Here is a 20,754-nt window from a genome sequence, read left to right as displayed (position 1 = left end):
GCAAATTACCCAGCTTTCAGGAGAACAGCGTCCACGACACCACACAACCCTGCCACGGCAACCTCTGCAAGACATGCGAGATCATTGACACAGACACCACCATCACACGAGAGGACACCACCCACCAGGTACATGGTTCATACTCCTGTGACTCGGCCAATGTTGTCTACCTCATACGTTGCAGGAAAGGATGCCCCGGAGCATGGTACATTGGCGAGACCATGCAGACACTGCGACAACGGATGAACGGACACCGCGCAACAATCGCCAGACAGAAGGGTTCCCTCCTAGTCAGGGAACACTTCAGCAGTCAAGGACATTCAGCCACCGATCTTCAGGTAAGCGTTCTCCAAGGCGGCCTTCGAGACACACGACAACGCAAAATCGTCGAACAGAAATTGATAGCCAAGTTCCGCACCCATGAGGACGGCCTCAACCGGGATCTTGGGTTCATGTCACGCTACACGTAACCCCACCAGCGAAAAAATGTTATCTGTTTTTAACACAACGGGTCATTCTCTGTCTTTCTCTTCCTTTCGGATGTTTCTCTCCCTCTCTCTCTCTGTTTTGTGTTCTGGCCGTTTGTGTATTCGGTGGTCCTGTAGGTAACATCACTCTGTCTGAACACTTTGATTGCCTTGACAACGGGCAGTTGGAAAGATTATCTGTAATCACCAGGTATTGTTCTCTGAATATAAATGCGGTAACCTTCCATGGAATCCCACACTCGCTCACCTGACGAAGGAGAAAGCCTCCGAAAGCTTGTGATTTTTAAATAAGACAGTTGGACTATAACCTGGTGTTGTAAGATTCCTTACATTTAGTTTACCAATAGAGCAAGTTCATAAAAAGGTTACAGCACGGAAGGGGGCCATTCGGCCCATCGAGTCCACGCCAGCTCCATGCAAGAGCAATCCAGCTAGTCCCACTCCCCCGTCCTTTCCCCATAGCCCTGCAATCTTTTTCCTTTCAGGTAATTATCCAGTTCCCTTTTGAAGACCATGATTGAATCTGCCTCCACCACCCCCTCGGGCAACGCATTCCAGATCCTAACCACTCGCTGTGTAAATAAGTTTTTCCTCATGTCACCTTTGGTTCTTTTACCAATCACCTTAAATCTATGTCCTCTGGTCCTTGACCTTTCTGCCAATAGGAACAGTTTCTCTGTCTAGACCCTTCATGATTTTGAATATCTCTATCAAATCTCCTCGCAACCATCTCTGTTCCAAGGAGAACAACCCCAGCTTCTCCATGTAACTAAAGTCCCTCATCCCTGGAATCATTCTAGAAAATATCTACTACACTCTTTTTAAGGCCTTCACATCTTTCCTAAAGTGCGGTGCCCAGAACTGGACACAATACTCCAGTTGTGGCCAAACCAGTGTTTTATAAAGGTTCATCATTACTTCCATGCTTTTGTACTCTAGGCCTTTATTTATAAAGACCAGGATCCAAAGGGACTTAGGGGTTCAGGCACATAGATCATTGAAGTGTCATGAACAGGTGCAGAAAATAATCAAGAAGGCTAATGGAATGCTGGCCTTTATATCTAGAGGACTAGACTACAAGGGGGCAGAAGTTATGCTGCAGCTATACAAAACCCTGGTTAGATCGCACCTGGAATACTGTGAGCAGTTCTGGGCACCGCACCTTCGGAAGGACATATTGGCCTTGGAGGGAGTTTAGCATAGTTTTACTAGAATGATACCCGGACTTCAAGGGTTAAGTTACGAGGAGAGATTACACAAATTGAGGTTGTATTCTCTAGAGTTTTGAAGGTTAAGGGGAACAGATAGGGTGGATAGAGAGAAACTATTTCCTCTAGTTGGGGATTTTAGGAGTGGGGGCAGAGTCTAAAAATTAGAGCCAGACCTTTCAGGAGTGAGATTAGAAAACATTTCTACACACACAAGGGTGGTAGAAGTTTGGAACTCTCTTCTGCAAATGGCAATTGATACTAGCTCAATTGCTGAATTTAAATCTGAGATAGATAGCTTTTTGGCAACCAAAGGTATTAAGGGATATGGGCAAAAGGCAGGTATATGGAGTTAGATCACAGATCAGCCATGATCTTATCAAATGGTGGAGCAGGCACGAGGGGCTGAATGGCCTACTCCTGTTCCTGTGTTCCTATGATCCCATATGCTTTATTAACCACTTTTTCAACCCACCCTCTTCAATGATTTGTGCACATATACTCCCAGATCTCTCTGTTGCTGTACCCCTTTTAAGAGTTGTGCCCTCTAGTTTATATTGCCTCTCCTCACTCTCCTACCAAAATGTATCACTTCACATTCTTGTGTTTAATTTTATCTGCCACATGTCCACCTATGCTACCAGCCTGTCTATATCCCCTTGAAGTCTATCCCTATCCTCCTCACTGTTTACTACCCTTCCAAGTTTTGTGTTATGTGCAAATTGTGCCCTGTACACCCAAGTATCTCTCGCGCTCTAAGAAAAGCAGTGGTCCCAGCACTGACCCCTGGGGAACACCACTGTACATCTCCCTCCAGTCCAAAAATTCATGATTTGAATTCTTTCAGGACATTTCATTAGATAACTCACAGGATCTGTATTTACAATATCTGCACAAAGCACAGTGACTCATTAGGAATAGTAGTCTGACTATTGAAGCAGCACCAATAATGCGTAACTATTGCAGAATCTAAAGTTTCACTAGCAACCACCATTTTAATGGAATATCATAAACCAGATACTTTGTTATACTGCACACCAGGTTTCATCTTTTATTAGGAATCATCCCACCAGAGATACACAAACCATCACTAGCAACTAGGTTACTTCATCTAGAAATTTTATTCTTGAATCTCAGATTAAACATAACATTTCCATTAACCACTAGCTCTCATCCATAACCTTCTAAAAGAATAAACACTCACAGCTCTACAGACTCCACATTTAAATGAAACCAAGGTGAATGATACCATCAGACAAGTGTAAACCACAAAGGGATGAGCAGCTAACCAGCTGCCAGCTATGAGCTGCCCAATCAAAGCTGTCTGATCTAATTCCTGCTGTGGGCAATGTAATACTTTCCTCTTTTGCAACAGACCAATGGGATGGCAGTGGGGTATAGACCAATGGGAGAGCTGTGGGGGAATAGACCAATGGGATGGCAGTGGGGTATAAGCCAATAGGATGTCAGTGAAGTATCTACCAATGGGATGGCAGTGGGGTATAGACCAATGGGATGGCAGTGGTGTATGGACCAAAGGGATGGCAGTGGGGTATACTCAATGCCACCAAGACAAGAAATACATGGGGAGGGCAAGATTAATACATACATTCTATTCCAAACTAAGCTACATTATGACCTGATTTTCCAGATGGATGACACAGACAATATCCTATGGTAAGGTGTCAGCTGTGGCCAGTAGTAGCACTCTGGCCACTGAGTCAGAAGGTCATGGGTTCAAGTCCCACTCCAGGGACTTGAGCATAAGATCTAGGCTGACACTTCAGTGCAGTACTGAGGGAGTGCTGCACTGTCAGAGGTGCCGTCTTTCGAATGAGACATTAAAGCAAGGCCCCGTCAGCCCTCCCAGGTGGATGTAAAAGATCCCATGACGCTTTTAGAAGATGATGATGTGGAGATGCCGGTGATGGACTGGGGTGGACAAATGTAAGGAATCTTACAACACCAGGTTATAGTCCAACAGTTTTATTTGAAAATCACAAGCTTTCGGAGCTTACCTCCTTTCTCAGGTGAGTGACTCACTCACCTGACGAAGGAGGAAAGCTCCGAAAGCTTGTGATTTTCAAATAAAACTGTTGGACTATAACCTGGTGTTGTAAGATTCCTTGCTTTTAGAAGAAGAAGAGCAGGGGAGTTCTCCCAGTGTCCTGGGCAATATTTATCCTTCAACCAACATTGCTAAACAGGTTATCCGGTCGTCATCACAATGCTGTTTGTGGGACCTTGCTGTGCGTAAATGGGCTGCCACATTTCCTACGTTACAACAGTGACTACACTTCAAAAATACTCCAAAAGCTGTTACACCAGGGTGTGTCCAGAAGACGAAAACAAAGTGAAGTAGGTGCATCTGCAGCCTATACAGAAAGTCCCTCTGGGCAAGAATGGAGGGTGTTTCTGAAAGAAGGTGGGGCAGGGGTACCCGAGGGAGGTTGTGAGGGCCTCACACCGATGAGCTGCTCCATCCAAACAGGGGTAAGATCGGGTGCGACGGCCCCATGTGCTTGAACCTCCTCAATCAGGAGACAGGGCCGAATATGGCTTCCAGTCAGCGGATGGCTTTGACTGCAGGCCGTACGTAGCAGCAATTGCCTTGGGCAACATCCGCTGCACTCCGCCGCCATCCAGTGCGTCCCCGAGACCCTGGTTACTTTTTGCAGCAAGGGCTCGTCTCTTCAGCAGCCACGTGTCGTTCAGGCCAGGCACACGCAGCTTGTGGGAGGGGGGAGGGGGCTTGCGGAGGAGCGGCTCTGCGAGAATAGCTGTCACTTCCATCGGGAGAGAGCCCCCCCCCGCTGCTAGCAAGCAGGTTCCAGACACTTAATGTATCCCCGGTGAAGGGTGGGCAGCTCTTGCAGAGATGGAAACGTTCCCTGCCGTTTGATGCAAAGGAGCTTCCTATCATCAATCAGACCGTGCATCTGAGGGAGGAAAACCGTCACCAGCACACGCCATTTTGGAGGATCCTCAACGTGCGGGTTTCTCTGCAGGGTCTGACGGCAGAATGCCGGGACCTGGGCGCGAACGCACACCAGCGACTGACCGCCCTCCCCAAATGGAAGGCTCAGAACTCCGGCAGTGCCACCCTCCGTCCCAGAAGAAATCAATGAGTCTCCTCTGGATCTTGCCGACTCGGCGGGGGGGGGGGCGGGGGGGGGGGGGGGTTGGGGGGGGGGATGTGTCAAACTGACCAACTGGTACCAAAGTATGGTGGCCACCAATTGGTTTGTGACCAACGTGCTGCCACGTTAGGAAAGCACTGGAAAGCAGTTCTGTCCAGTGTCCAAGAACCGCGGTGACTTTCGTTTCCAGCTCAGTAGGATTTGTCGGCCAAGCTTTCTCTGCGGAGCTCAGGTAGGCTCCTGGATACAACATGTGGATGGTGTTCCAGCTGAAATTTTGGAACTCCTCTGGCAGGGAGACGACCTGCCCCTGACCTACTAAGAGTCCAGTCAATTGATCTCATTGGAAAAGTCCAACTCTTAAACATTTTTTTTTTGCTCATGTTCTTGCTCCTCCTCCAACATCTCCTGATGAACCCAAAAGCGCGATGCGCATGAGCTGTGCCCACTCTTAGTCGTGCCGTTAAAAAGTTCGTCATGCTATGCCTTGGTTGTGGACAACTTAATTTTAAAAAAAACGGGTAAAATTTATAGCACCAGCAAGAAAACTCTGACTTCAAGGCAAGGGTTTGGGGGAGAAAACAAAGCCCTTGTTGGTTGTAATGTGCTCCAGAGGAAAGAAGGTCCTGTGTTTATTTTCATCTGCTGTCCGCAGAACTCGCCTAGCTGCTGACATGGCTCTTCCCATGGTGTGAAGGTCACTTGACATTAAGTTTCTATGCCACAGAATCATTCAAGGCCACTGCAAGGGACATCTTCCAGTTAAGCTGGTTTATACTGCAGACCCGGATAAAGCAAATGAGTGCACCATGTTCACTCATCTTCATAACTTTCCCAGTGGCAAGGAGACACCAATTGGAGAGGGCATAGAATTTTACCTCCTGGCAGATTCCTTAATGTTCACAGCATTATTAATGGCACTATAAGAACATAGGAACAGGAGTAGGCCATTCAGCCCCTTGAGCCTGTTCCGCCATTCGATTAGATTATGGCTGATCTGTATCTTAATTCCATCTACCTACCTGTAACCCTTAATACCCTTGCTTAACAAACTCATTGGGGTTCCACATTCAACTCCAAATCATACATGAACAGGAAAGGATTCCACTAAGCAAATCTTCAAGTTCTATCTGACCACAGAAAGTAGGTTGTCCTCTCTGTGCTTTGGGTTGCCAGAAAATTGCCTTGACGGTGCTGTGAATTTGAGTAGATCCCTCAGGCGGAACTGCAGTGATATCAGGCATGCAGTGCCAAACATTCTCTGCCAACCACTGCAGGCTGCTCATGGTGAAGTCCAAGGACGCACAAAGGCTTTTTGTCCCTCCATTATTCCCCGTCGGAAGGCAGGCCCAGTGGAGTACTAATTCCTTGGTCGTACAGTAAAAAGACAACTCCACCTGGCCCTCATCACTGGTGCATCACCAGTTGCTCCTTCCTCGGACTCACTACCTAGATTTCCCAGGTCGGATCTGTTCTCATGCTTGGGACACAACATGCTGTAATGAGCCTATGTCTGTGATGCCACATGATCTTTACGTGGGAAGATGGGAAGTAGGCCGTTCAGCCCCTCCAGCTTGTTCCACCATTCTATTAAATTATGGCTGATTTGCACCACAACTCTATTGACCCGCCTTTGATCCATATCCCTTGATACCTTTATCCAACAAAAATCTATCGATCGCAGTCTTGAAAATTTCAATTGATCCAGCGTCCATAGCCTTTTGGGGATTGAGCTCCAGATTTTCACTACGTTCTGGGTGAAAAACTTACAATGGATCCCCAATGCAATGCTTTCAAAGGGAGATAAGATGCTAATACATTTTGTGTGTCATACTCCTGCTGTGACGATTCATAAGTGAGTCAGAGTAAGAATGATAATAATAAACAGTGGCTTTGTGGTTGACTTTTAACTGCACTCTGAAGTGGCCTACCAAGCCACCACCTTCTCAGTTTAGATGCAGAAAAAAAAAGGCTGTTTGACTGAGTTGAGCCAGTTGTTGGCAGGAGATCATGTGATGAAACCACCAGGAACCAGACCAGAGTTGGCAACTCTAGGGCTGGGCAATAAATGCCGGTCTTGCCAGCGACGCCTGTATCCTGAGAATGAATAAAAACATACTTGCTGGGTGGTGACACCATGCCTACAAGTTTGCCATAGCCTATCACCTCCGCAGAGACCTGTCCAAAAAGAGAGAGGACGGGCTCCTCAAACTGCAACAGTTGTTTAAAACAGCAGGCCTAGCATTTGCCCTCCTCCTCGCTCTGCAGTTGTGGCCAGGTCTTAAACTGGAAGCAAACACAATTGACAAAGATATTATGAAATTGACTGAGCACCCCAAACGCTGCCCTGAGTACAATCCACCTCCATCTCTGTGCAAGCGCATTGCAAAGCAGTATGCATGCTGTTTGTGACAGCAGTACTCCTTCAGAGCGCAATTTTGCAACTGTGATGTGCAAGGTATTAGTGTGCCCCACGAGAGTTGTGTCCTGTGGCTCTTGTGCAATGATAGAGTGTGCAGGAAAGGATATCTCCATGCTTTGCATTGCTATCTCCCTGAGGGTACAAGAGCTCAATATTTACATTTGTATCATATGTTCAGAATGTATACAGAGTGGAATTCACTTAACTTGACACTTCTTCTGATGCAATTAAACTTCTTTGGCATTTGCTCCCAGGTCTGTTGCAGCATTAACTCACTCTGCTGCCTCTACCTATATAATTTTTGGCTTGCCAACTCTGGTTTGGTTCCTGATGGTTTCATCACATGATCTCCTGCCACCAACCGGCCCGACCAGTCAAACAGCCTTTTTTCACACCCATCTCCAATATTTTCATGATGTGGAGATGCCGGTGATGGACTGGGGTTGACAATTGTAAACAATTTTACAACACCAAGTTATAGTCCAACAAACTTATTTTAAATTCCACAAGCTTTCGGAGGCTTCCTCCTTCGTCAGGTGAACGGTGTGGTTGGTCGCGTGTCCAGGAGATTCAACTTTAATTCCTGGAGACTCCATGAGCACAAAGTCTAGGCTGACACTTCACGCAGTACTGAGGGAGTGCTGCACTGTCGGAGGTGCCGTCTTTCGGATGAGACGTTAAACCTAGGCCCCGTCTTCCCTCTCAGGTGAATGTAAAAGATCCTATGGCAACTATTTGAAGAAGAGTTCTCCCTGGTGTCCTGGCTAATATTTATCCCTCAACCAACATCACTAAAGCAGATTATCTGGTCATTACCTTTTGCTGTTTGGGGGACCTGGCTGTGTGCAAATTGGCTGCCACGTTTCCCTCAATTACAACACTCCAAAAGTACTTCATTGGCTGTAATTGGGATGTCGTCCTGAGATTGTGAAAGGCGCTATATAAATGCAAGTTCTTTCCTTTATTAAACTTCTTTGGGATTTGCTCTCAGATATGTTGGATCTGGAAGACTCCATTAATTCACTCTGCTGCCTCTACCTATGCAGTTTGCACCTGTGCTTTAACACAAGGGTGGCCTTCCACCCCAAAGAGGACAATTCCCTTTGCTGCACATTGTGCTGCTGGATCTCCAGTGACTCCTCTGAAAATGTCCTCATTGCACACATTTCATTCTTTAAAAAAAAACCTAGTTCTGATACCTGAAACATGAACTTTTTCCCTCTTTCTCTGCAGATGCTGCCTGACCTGCTGAATGTTTCCAGCATTTTCTGTTACTATACCTGTAATTTGATCCCATGTGTTCCAAAGCTATTCACAATCAGCTGCATTACTTTCACTTCAGCTAAACCTCCTATGTTGCCAAGTTCAGCCTTCCTGCCACATTAAGAAAACTAATCAACATTTTTAATTTTCCTAGTAAACTTTTGGGTGAAGCAACGCATATTTAACCGAGTAGTTATGTTTCATTAGCCATCTATGCCTTTATCTGCGTTATGGCCCCTTTAAAACTACGGGATTTAATGACAACCTCGTAACTTACATTGGACGTCTACTGTTACTCTATTACTATTATTTAAATGGTAGACAAAGATTCATGTTGTAAATTGACCTTTGAGATGAAGAAATGACTGTACTGAATATTCTGCAAATTTTGACCTATAAGACCTCGTCTGAAGGTTACGCTTGGAGTCTGAGATATCTTGATGCAGTGCAGGCAACGTTCTGCAAGCATGGCTATGTTATTGGTTGTAAAGTTGACGAATTGGATTGGGAGTGTGGCTTAAACGCCCCATTGAAAGAGAGAGAGAGAAAAGCTGCATGAGTCATGCAAGCCACAACACAGTAACGCTGTCACTACTAGGTCATGACGTTTCTACTTATCCTTTAGTACGAGTTGTCCCCATCAGAATAGAACAGCAGGGTGAAGGGGGAAACGCACTTTGCAAGCAAACTGCACATAAGGTGAGTGCAAATTGAGACCATTAAAAAAATATCACGGTGCGGGAGGAAATGAGAGAGAGAGAGAGAGAGGCTTCGTTAGGGGTTGGTCCCCTTGCAGGTTTTGGCTGTAATGTAGCTGATTGTTCTGTGCTGGTAATCCTGGGAATTTTGCTTCCTTCGGCGACCGGGGCGTGCTACTTTCTGTTTTATATCGTGGAGTTAAATTTTAGCTAAAATTATAGACTGCAACTTAATTTCCTCCGCCCCCTCGCGTGATGCAGTTATCAGCGTTTGAACGCAGCCGAATGCATGTCCCCATCGCCGCCCGTAACCTCCAAATTGGAACAGAATCCCGTCTCGCGCTCGCCGTCTCCCCGGGCGACAGCCGCCCGGGCTTCCATTGATGAAAAGAGCCGTGCCGCGCATCGACGAGCCGATTGGCTCGTTTGACTGTCAATCACCGAATATTGGCAGGACGCTCGCAATTCTCAATTAAAATGATCTGCCCCTTTTTTTTAAAAAAACAAACAAAAAAAGACGTTATTATTTAGCTACCGTTGTTCTCTAAAATGAGGTTGATGTAATTTATAAAATCAAAAGCACAATACTAGAAATCTGAAATAAAAAACAGAGAACGCTGGAGCTCAGCAAGCGAGGCAGCGTCGGTGAAGAAAGAAAAATAAGAGTTAACGTTTGAGGTCGAAGACCTTGCGTCAGAACTGTTCTGATGAAAGGTAATCGACCTGAAATGTTAACTCTGTTTCTTTCTCCACAGACGCTGCCTCACTTTGCTGAGCTTCTCCAGCATTTTCCGTCGCGATTTTCGAGAGCACGCACAAAAAAGAAGTCCCGCCTTCTCCAGTCGATTATTGGCTGTCTACTAGCGTAATCGTGCTGGATGTGGTCTGTGACTGGTTGTCTCAAATGTCAATCGCCGACCGGCTGGCGCCGCCCCGCCCTGCGCACTGCGGTCTCAACCGAAACGGCGCGCGGGGGCGGCGGGCGATGATGTTAAACGGTCGTTGAGTGACACCCGGTGAGAAAGGCTGACTGACAGTGAACCATTTAAGCGCTCTCTGGCAGCATAGGAGGCCGTTAGCTGTGAACTAGGGTGCGAGGAGGGAGATTCTGTTCAGTTTCCGATGTTGTAGCGAAATCTTCAGCGAGGGCAGATTATTCGGGTTTGTAGGGAGCGGGCGCAGCCATACAGTTCACCCCCCTCTTCCTTCCTCCCCCCCCCTCTTCCTCCCTCCCCCCCCCCCTCTTCCTCCCCCCCCCCCTCTTCCTCCCCCCCCCCTCTTCCTCCCTCCCCCCTCTTCCTCCCTCCCCCCCCCCTCTTCCCCCCCCCCTCTTCCCCCCCCCCTCTTCCTCCCCCCCCCCTCTTCCTCCCCCCCCCCTCTTCCTCCTCCCCCCTCTTCCTCCTCCCCCCTCTTCTTCCTCCTCCCCCCTCTTCCTCCCCCCCCCCCCTCTTCCTCCCCCCCCCTCTTCCTCCCCCCCCCCCCCTCTTCCTCCCCCCCCCCCTCCTCCTCCCCCCCCCTCTTCCTCCCCCCCCCTCTTCCTCCCCCCCCCTCTTCCTCCCCCCCCCCCTCTTCCTCCCCCCCCTCTTCCTTCCTCTCCCCCCCCTTCCTTCCTCCCCCCCCCCTTCCTTCCTCTCCCCCCCCCCCCCCTTCCTTCCTCTCCCCCCCCCCCCCCTTCCTTCCTCTCCCCCCCCCCCTTCCTTCCTCTCCCCCCCCCCTTCCTTCCTCTCCCCCCCCTTCCTTCCTCCCCCCCCCCTTCCTTCCTCTCCCCCCCCCCCCCTTCCTTCCTCTCCCCCCCCCCCCCCCTTCCTTCCTCTCCCCCCCCCCCCTTCCTTCCTCTCCCCCCCCCCCTTCCTTCCTCTCCCCCCCCCCCCCTTCCTTCCTCTCCCCCCCCCCCCCCCTTCCTTCCTCTCCCCCCCCCCCCTTCCTTCCTCTCCCCCCCCCCCCCCTTCCTTCCTCTCCCCCCCCCCCCTTCCTTCCTCTCCCCCCCCCCCCCTTCCTTCCTCTCCCCCCCCCCCCCCCTTCCTTCCTCTCCCCCCCCCCCCCCCCCTTCCTTCCTCTCCCCCCCCCCCCCCCCTTCCTTCCTCTCCCCCCCCCCCCCCTTCCTTCCTCTCCCCCCCCCCCCCTTCCTTCCTCTCCCCCCCCCCCCCTTCCTTCCTCTCCCCCCCCCCTTCCTTCCTCTCCCCCCCCCCCTTCCTTCCTCTTCCCCCCCCCCCCCCTTCCTTCCTCTCCCCCCCCCCCCCTTCCTTCCTCTCCCCCCCCCCCCTTCCTTCCTCTCCCCCCCCCCCCTTCCTTCCTCTCCCCCCCCCCCCTTCCTTCCTCTCCCCCCCCCCCCTTCCTTCCTCTCCCCGCCCCCTCTTCCTTCCCCTTCTTCTCCCCGCCCCCTCTTCCTTCCCCTTCTTCTCCCCGCCCCCTCTTCCTTCCCCTTCTTCTCCCCGTCCCCTCTTCCTTCCCCTTCCTCTCCCCCCCCCCCCCTTCCTTCCTCTCCCCCCCCCCCCCCTTCCTTCCTCTCCCCCCCCCCCCCCCCTTCCTTCCTCTCCCCCCCCCCCCCCTTCCTTCCTCTCCCCCCCCCCCCCCCTTCCTTCCTCTCCCCCCCCCCCCCTTCCTTCCTCTCCCCCCCCCCCCCTTCCTTCCTCTCCCCCCCCCCCCTTCCTTCCTCTCCCCCCCCCCCCCTTCCTTCCTCTCCCCCCCCCCCCTTCCTTCCTCTCCCCCCCCCCCCTTCCTTCCTCTCCCCCCCCCCCCCCCTTCCTTCCTCTCCCCCCCCCCCCCTTCCTTCCTCTCCCCCCCCCCCCCCCTTCCTTCCTCTCCCCCCCCCCCCCTTCCTTCCTCTCCCCCCCCCCCCTTCCTTCCTCTCCCCCCCCCCCCTTCCTTCCTCTCCCCCCCCCCCCTTCCTTCCTCTCCCCGCCCCCTCTTCCTTCCCCTTCTTCTCCCCGCCCCCTCTTCCTTCCCCTTCTTCTCCCCGTCCCCTCTTCCTTCCCCTTCTTCTCCCCGTCCCCTCTTCCTTCCCCTTCTTCTCCCCGTCCCCTCTTCCTTCCCCTTCTTCTCCCCGTCCCCTCTTCCTTCCCCTTCTTCTCCCCGTCCCCTCTTCCTTCCCCTTCTTCTCCCCGCCCCCTCTTCCTTCCCCTTCTTCTCCCCGCCCCCTCTTCCTTCCCCTTCTTCTCCCCGCCCCCTCTTCCTTCCCCTTCTTCTCCCCGCCCCCTCTTCCTTCCCCTTCTTCTCCCCGCCCCCTCTTCCTTCCCCTTCTTCTCCCCGCCCCCTCTTCCTTCCCCTTCTTCTCCCCGCCCCCTCTTCCTTCCCCTTCTTCTCCCCGCCCCCTCTTCCTTCCCCTTCTTCTCCCCGTCCCCTCTTCCTTCCCCTTCTTCTCCCCGTCCCCTCTTCCTTCCCCTTCTTCTCCCCGTCCCCTCTTCCTTCCCCTTCTTCTCCCCGTCCCCTCTTCCTTCCCCTTCTTCTCCCCGTCCCCTCTTCCTTCCCCTTCTTCTCCCCGTCCCCTCTTCCTTCCCCTTCTTCTCCCCGTCCCCTCTTCCTTCCCCTTCTTCTCCCCGTCCCCTCTTCCTTCCCCTTCTTCTCCCCGTCCCCTCTTCCTTCCCCTTCTTCTCCCCGTCCCCTCTTCCTTCCCCTTCTTCTCCCCGTCCCCTCTTCCTTCCCCTTCTTCTCCCCGTCCCCTCTTCCTTCCCCTTCTTCTCCCCGTCCCCTCTTCCTTCCCCTTCTTCTCCCCGTCCCCTCTTCCTTCCCCTTCTTCTCCCCGTCCCCTCTTCCTTCCCCTTCTTCTCCCCGTCCCCTCTTCCTTCCCCTTCTTCTCCCCGTCCCCTCTTCCTTCCCCTTCTTCTCCCCGTCCCCTCTTCCTTCCCCTTCTTCTCCCCGTCCCCTCTTCCTTCCCCTTCTTCTCCCCGTCCCCTCTTCCTTCCCCTTCTTCTCCCCGTCCCCTCTTCCTTCCCCTTCTTCTCCCCGTCCCCTCTTCCTTCCCCTTCTTCTCCCTTCTTACACACACACAAACCCCACCTGTCCACACTCTGTCTCTGCTCACACACAAACCCCACCTGTCCACACTCTGTCTCTGCTCACACACAAACCCCACCTGTCCACACTCTGTCTCTGCTCACACATGAAGAATGTCACTTGAACGAGATTGTGGAGAGTGACCAGCATTCCTGGAGCCATATCCCGCCAAGGAGTTTACTGGGGTGGAGAAGGGAAGACTGATGATAGAATATGGGGTTTGTTTCATGACTGTGATGAGCCACAATGTGATCTTATTAACCCAGACAGCGTTTGTTGGTCGGCTATTGATCGAAGCAAGCATCATCGTCACCTGACATCCACACACTCATCCAACAGAGCACAGTTTGATTTAGTTCACTTGTGGTAGTTTACATTGTATACTCGCTTCTTAAGTTGAAGATTTTTTTTTTGTACTCAACCAAGTGAGTGATGTCGGTACTTGGGAATCAAACAGTTTCTTTGTTTCTTAGTTGCCCAAGTGTCGGCATTAGGCACTCCTAAATCAGCCCTTGCAGCATCAGATGAGGACTCCTGCAATGAAAGTGCAAATGCTAATTTTATTTGCTACCCATATTCATTTGCAGTGGATATGTGATAACTCTCTCTCTTGTGTCTGTCTCTGTTTTAAAACAACAAATTAGGGGATATTGACTTTTGAAAATGTGAGACTTTTAATGGTCTTTGTTTTAACTTTACTTTTGCTCATTATTCTGCAGCAAACTTCTGGATTCTTCAGATATATGAAATTTGCCATCTACGCTGAAAAAAAATCTTTATTTTTTTCATCTCAAGCTTTATTCCTGGGTTATCTCTGTGCATTGAGTTATGTCAACAGCTGCACTAATCACCTTATGTAGATCTGGTGGCTTTCAAGTGAGAAGAAGAGCACTGTTGACCTTCAAGCTGCTGCAGGACGAAAAACGTGCGGTTCTCCTTTACCATAGTACTACCAATGATCAGAGGTCTTCAAGATTTGATGTAGATGGTGGCCGCCTAACACCCTGGGATTCTTTTGGAATCTGGGACAACCGCATCGATGAACCAATTCTGCTTCCACCCAGCATAAAATATGGCAAACCCATTCCAAATGTCAGCCTGAGTAAAGTTGGGTGTGTCACTCAAATAGGCCTACGCAAAGAAAATGAGGACCGTTTCAGTATTGGGATGCTGACTGATAACGTGCTGTATTTTGCAGTGTACGATGGACATGGTGGAACAGCAGCAGCTGATTTTTGTGATAAATACATGGCAAAGTATATTGCGTATGTACCTCTTAACTCACAATTTTTAGCTTGTAAGTGATTAATGTAGGGGTGTGATGCAATGTGTAATAGAAAATATGATCTTTACCTTCTGATATTAAATATAATTTAAACTTGCCTGGTCAATGATACACAAATCTACCTTTATTAAATATTATTTCAGTAAAAATGACATGACCACATTAGGGCTTTTCTTTAGAAACACCTTGGTTAAAAGAGGATAGTGTTTGTGAACCACCCCCCAAAAAAATGTACATACAGTGTAAACCACTTAGAGGATTTATCTGTGCCGATTTTAATATGTCTAGCAAGTCAGTCAAGTGGAGTGGGGTGCGATGCCCACTCTCCAGTCCTCCACTCAGCCCACACCAGTCTTGTGCAGTCCACACTGACTGCGTGCTCTATAATCACCGTGGTTGACGACTTCTCCATGATATTGCTACACTATATCCTGCAATCTTTTACTTATTGTCCAGACAATTCAATAATAAAGAGAAATCTTGTATGCCTGTTTGGTTTGGGCAGATGTGATGTACCAGGTTATCTGGGCAAACTACATCTGTTGTAAGTAGACTACACTGTAATAGCAAAATACAGTGTATGAATCTCTCCTTGTAGGAAATGCACTATCTTACCCCTACCATCCTCTTCCGAAGGTGCTGACTAGCTGAATACAGATCTTTGGATATAGGCAACCCCTCAGTATCCTATCCAACTGGACATTCTTCATGTGTGATCCTTCGCAATGAAATTTGGCAGGCTATTCACCCATTGAGGGCATCGTGGCTAAATTCAATTGTGTTCACCTGATGTCCACATGCACACTTTCCAGTGGGGGTCAACTCTGACTCAAGTCCTTGGATTTTCCAAATATATATTTGGTTGATTTGAAGTCACCCATTAAAATAACTTAATAGTTTTCACACATCAATCTCATCTATTTATGGAGCAAAGTGTTTTCCTCTTTTTGACCTGGTAGTCTGTAACATAGCCCGAGTGTTAGCTTTACTTTTTGCATTAAATATGTAATCAAAGTTTATAGTGTGACCATTCCACCTCCCTTGCGATCAATTTTATTAACCTTTTAGGTGCCCCTGACATATAGGGCTATACCATTTCCTTTCCTGTCTACTTTTTATCTTTTTCTGAACACTCAGGATGATATTGAATACAACATATACTATGGAGTCAGCCATATTTCTAATAATACTGCATAGTCGTTCCCTACTGAAACAACAGCCTCCCCTTCCAGCATCTTTTTTTGAAAGCGTCATGTGTTGAAGTAAAAGTGACTGAAATGCAAAGGGGAGGAAGTTATGCTTCAGTTGTATACATCCTTGGTGAGAGCCCATCTGGAATACTGCATTCAATTTTGGGCACTGCACATCTGGAAGGATATTTTGGCCTTGGAGGGGGTGCAGCACAGATTCACCAGTATGATACCAGGGCTGAAAGGGTTAAATTATGACGACAGCTTGCAGAGCCTAGGCTTGTACTCCTTTTGAGTATAAAGATTGAGGGGTGATCTGATCTAGGTATTTAAAAGGATTTGATAGAGTAGATATGGAGAAATTATTTCCTCTGGTGGAGGGAATCAAGAACAAGAGGGCACAATCTTAAAATTAGGGTTAGGCCATTCAGTAGTGAAATCAGGAAACACTTTTTCACACATAGTAGAAATCTGGACCTCTCTTCTCTCCTACCCCCCCAAACCCCGCTCAAAGGCTGTGGATGCTAGGACGGTTGGAGCTTTCAAGACTGAGATAGATAGATTTTTGTTAGGTAAGGGATATGGAACAAAGGTGGGTAAATGGAGTTAAGGTGCAGATCAACCTGATCTAATTGAATGGCGTAGCAGGCTCCAGAGGCGGAATGGCTTGCTCCTGTTCTTAAAGGTTTGCCTTCCGTCTTGGCCTCTGGTGTCTGCCTGTTTCAAGTCTGCCTGTAGGTCCGAATTTCTGTGTCTGTACCCACTAGTTGTAAAGCAGAAGGTAGTCAATCAGTCTTGTCTGGGATCCAATTTTATCACCATCCTCTTTTTTTTCCCCCCTTCCCCAACCAGCTATCTAGTTTAAATGATTCTCAATAGCTGCCTCAATGTTTCTCACAATTTTCAGTTATCTCCCCTTTTAGGTGTGACCCACATCTGTACCAGTGCCTTTTTTATTTATGAAAGTATTATTATTTCCAGACCAGATTACCAGTCATTTATTTACCTTCTAATTTTTTTGGTGAATTTCCCTTGTTTACGAAACCGGATGTACACCAGATAACCTTACTTTGCAACTTTTCAGTTTTGAGGCAATCCTTACATATGTGACTTTTAAGGCTCCTATATAATTTCTCACTGTTTACTCCTACATCACTACTACCACTGGGTCTTTTCCTGTACCTTTCAGTAGCCCATGTAAATTTTCCACAGCATATACTGATCTAGCTACAAGTAGACAACTTGCCACTGTTTGTGAACTGTCCTTAAGACACACATGGCTATCCACCGTCCTCAGTAGAGTTTCCCACTACGACAATCTCTGTGCCTTTCAGTCTGCATTTTTGTCCCAGCTATCTTCTCTGGTTCTCTAATTGGCTCTTCTGTGGCTTGGTTTCTTTATGGATTATCGGGCAATCCCTGGTGTCTGTTCATTATTGTAATCTCCTGAGCATCTTTGTCAGCTGTGGCTCAGTTGGTAGCACACTTGCCTCTGAGTCAAAAGGTTGTGGGTTCAAGTACCACTCCAGAGCCTTGTGAACAAAGTCTAGGCTGACACTTCAGTGCATTACTGAGGGAGTGTTGTACTCACAGTTTAACGTCACATCTGAAAGGTGCCGTCTTTCAGATGTGACGTTAAACTGGGGCCCCGTCTGCCCTTTCAGGTTGATGTAAAAGATCCCATGGCACTAATTTGAAGAAGAGCAGGGGAGTTCTCCCCAGTGTCCTGGTCATTCCAACCAACAACATTACACAGGTTTTCTGGTCATTATCACATTGCTGTTTGTGGAAACTTGCTGTGCTCAAATTGGCTGCCACATTGCCTACATTACAACAATGACTGCACTTCAAAAATACCTAATTGGCTATAAAACATTTGGGACACCAGAGGTCGTGAAAGGTGCTATATAAATGCAAGTCTTTCTTTGCAGGCTTTCTTGCTACTTTTTCCAACTTGATTCATCAAGTGTTCTAATTTTCTTGGTTTCCATCATCACTTGCCTCCTTTTCTTGAAAACACTGTTCAGATTGGTCTGCAGCTTTGATCTTCAATGACTCATTGTGGTCCAGTGCTAGCTGGTTGGATTATGTGGCTGAGGGAAAGCAAATGAAAAGATTGGTGTTTGGTTTTACTTTATCTATTTAGTGTACATTTTATATATTTCTTTTGTCATCCCTACGTACATTCCCGCATGCTCCTTTACAATATTTTTATTGTTGGGATGATTTGAAGATTATGTTTGGTAGTTTCAGTCAAAAAGTAGTGCAGTGTGGCATATGGCAATGTGCTGAGTTTTGATCAGTTGTGGCATCGAGAATAGGATTATAACATCTGTCACTTTTAATTAGGAAGGCTCCATACCATTATACAGAGTATGGAAGGTATTGAGTATTGATGCCATCATAGAGTATTGAAATGTAACTGGTATGGCGAATGGTCACAATTAACATCTCATCATTCCTTGACAGAAGGTGAAAATGATAATTCTATTTTATAATCCTTATTTCAGAAAGACATAATTCAATTGTTTTTAAATTTAAAATGTGCATTTTCTTACTTGCTGCATGTTACTACAACAGTTTGTAAGCAATATATTTTAAAGTTAAAGAAAGAACTTGCAGTTATACAGTGACTTTCATGTCCTCAAGGGCATCCCATAGCATATCACAGCCAATAAATTACTTTTCAATTGTAGTTACTGTTGTTCTGAAGGTAAATGCCAGCTAAGTTGCATACAACCAGGTCCCATTAACAGCAGTGAGATAAATGACCAGTTAATCTATTCTGCTGATGTTTGTTGAGGGATAAATAGTGGCCAGGACACCATGAGAGGATACCCACCCCTTCTCTAATGCAAATAAGGGGATATTTTGTATCCACCTGAACAAATATCAAGCCTTGGCTTAACATCTCATTCAACAGACAACACTTCTGACAGTGCAGCACTACCTCAGTACTGGACTGATGTGTCAGCCTAGATTATGTGCTCAAGTCCTGGAGCGGGGCTTGAATCCACAATCTTCTGACTTAAAGGCAAGGGTGTGCACTGAACCAAACTGACACTTTTATGAAAAGCAAAATACTGCAGATGCTGGAAATCTGAAATAAAAACAGGAAATGCTGGAAAAGGTCAGCAAGTGAGGCAGCATCTGTGGAGAAAGAAACACAGTTAACGTTTCAGGTCGAAGACCTTTCATCAGAACACTTAAGATTTTTAACAAGTCTGAAGAAAGGTCTTTGACCTGAAATGTTAATTCTGTTTCTTGCTGATACTTTTATGCTTTTAATAGTTGGCATACTGTCTCCTATAGCACACATAGACATGGTTGTACATGAAATTGAGTATATTGAACGTTTATGATGTTACGTTTCTTCCCTTAGGTTTTATTGAACTATTTTGCTGCACAGTGAGGGTGTGTTGTGTAGCCTGTGGAAGCATGTAGTCTAGTGCTTATTTTTCAATGTTATGGCATAAAACAAGTTAATTTTTCACTTTTAATATTATTGAAGCAATTCTACATTTCAATTGAAAATAAACCCATCACTGGTCTGCATTCCTATAAAATTGGAACATCTATTTTGTATGGGTTGAAATTAACTTAAGAAAAGTTTTTGTACATGCTGCTTTGGTATTAGAATGAAGAACAGACTTCAACTTTTACTAGTTCCTTTAAAGAGAAATCGTTCCAGCCATGCAGTTCTTACTGTTCCAAGATTAAAGTGTTCACTATCCAATTAGAGGTGGAGTATTGCATTACATTTGCTGAAGTCTTCATTATAAATAGGTATACAAACCTGTGAAGTATGAGAAGTTATAGCATGGAACATAAATAACACAGCTGTTGTGTTTAAAAAAAATTAATGTTTCCAGAACTGTAGTAGCACTCTTATCAGGACAGACAAGAAATTTGAATCTTAATAATATATATATATATATATACTGTTTGTGTTATGAAGCAAATCTGCTTCTCTAGCTGATGATATCAAAGTCAAATAGTATATTTTAGTGGTAGAATGCTTCTAAGTAGAGGCTTCAGCCTTGGTTCAGTGGTAGCACTCTTGCCTCATAGTCAGAAGGTCATGGGTTCAAGCCTCACTCCAGAGTCCTGAGCACTTAATCCAGCCTTACACAACAGCACGGTACTGAGGGAGTGCTGCATAGTCAGGTACTGTCTTTCGGATGAGACATTAAACCAAGTCTGCCTTCTCAGATGGATGTAAAAGATCCCACAGCATTATTTCGAAGAAGAGCAGGGGAGTTCTCCCCTATTTATCCCCCCAATCATGATCACTAAAATATATTATCTGATCATTGTCACATTGTTATTTGTGCAACCTTGCCGTGTGCAAATTGGCTGCCGCATTACCCTATATTACACTAGTGACTACACTACAAAAGTACTTCATTGGTTGTAAAGTTTTTTTTTAATTCGTTCATGGGATGTGGGCATTGCAGGCGAGGCCAGTATTTATTACCCATCCCTAATTGCCCTTGAGAAGGTGGTGATGAGCCGCCTCTTGAACCGCTGCAGTCCGTGTGGTGAAGGTTCTCCCACAGTGCTGTTAGGGAGGGAGTTCCAGGATTTTGACCCAGTGACGATGAAAGAACAGCGATATATTTCCATGTCGGGATGGTGTGTGACTTGGAGGGGAACGTGCAGGTGGTGTTGTTCCCATGTACCTGCTGCTCTTGTCCTTCTAGGTGGTAGAGGTCGCGGGTTTGGGAGGTGCTGTCGAAGAAGCCTTGGCGAGTTGCTGCAGTGCATCCTGTGGATGGTACACGCTGCAGCCACTGTGCGCCGGTGGTGAAGGGAGTGAATATTTAGGGTGGTGGATGGGGTGCCAATAAAGCGGGCTGCTTTGTCCTGGATGGTGTTGAGCTTCTTGAGTGTTGTTGGAGCTGCACACATCCAGGCAAGTGGAGAGCATTCCATCACACTCCTGACTTGTGCCTTGTAGATGGTGGAAAGGCTTTGGGGTGTCAGGAGGTGAGTCACTTGCCACAGAATACCCAGCCTCTGACCTGCTCTTGTAGCCGCAGTATTTATATGGCTGGTCCAGTTAAG

General features: G+C 47.6%; 1 protein-coding gene across 3 annotated transcripts in view; it reads left to right on the top strand.

Moving 5' to 3' along the window:
* Window positions 1-9,060: 9,060 nt before the first annotated feature.
* ppm1kb (protein phosphatase, Mg2+/Mn2+ dependent 1Kb) overlaps window positions 9,061-20,754 on the top strand; it is a 39,161-nt gene continuing 27,467 nt past the window's right edge. Inside the window, exons 1-2 of one of the 3 annotated variants that reach the window (XM_067994447.1) lie at window positions 9,061-9,220; window positions 13,932-14,477. In XM_067994447.1, the coding sequence (XP_067850548.1) occupies window positions 14,041-14,477 (437 nt within the window). In that variant the 5' untranslated portion in view covers window positions 9,061-9,220; window positions 13,932-14,040. Of the gene's footprint in view, window positions 9,221-10,130; window positions 10,236-10,313; window positions 10,381-13,931; window positions 14,478-20,754 lie in introns of those variants that run through there. The other 2 variants (XM_067994448.1, XM_067994449.1) reach the window with 2 other exon arrangements.

Source organism: Heptranchias perlo, chromosome 1 (assembly GCF_035084215.1).
Source record: "Heptranchias perlo isolate sHepPer1 chromosome 1, sHepPer1.hap1, whole genome shotgun sequence".
Taxonomy (NCBI): domain Eukaryota; kingdom Metazoa; phylum Chordata; class Chondrichthyes; order Hexanchiformes; family Hexanchidae; genus Heptranchias; species Heptranchias perlo.
This window is presented reverse-complemented; position numbering and strand designations above follow the sequence as displayed.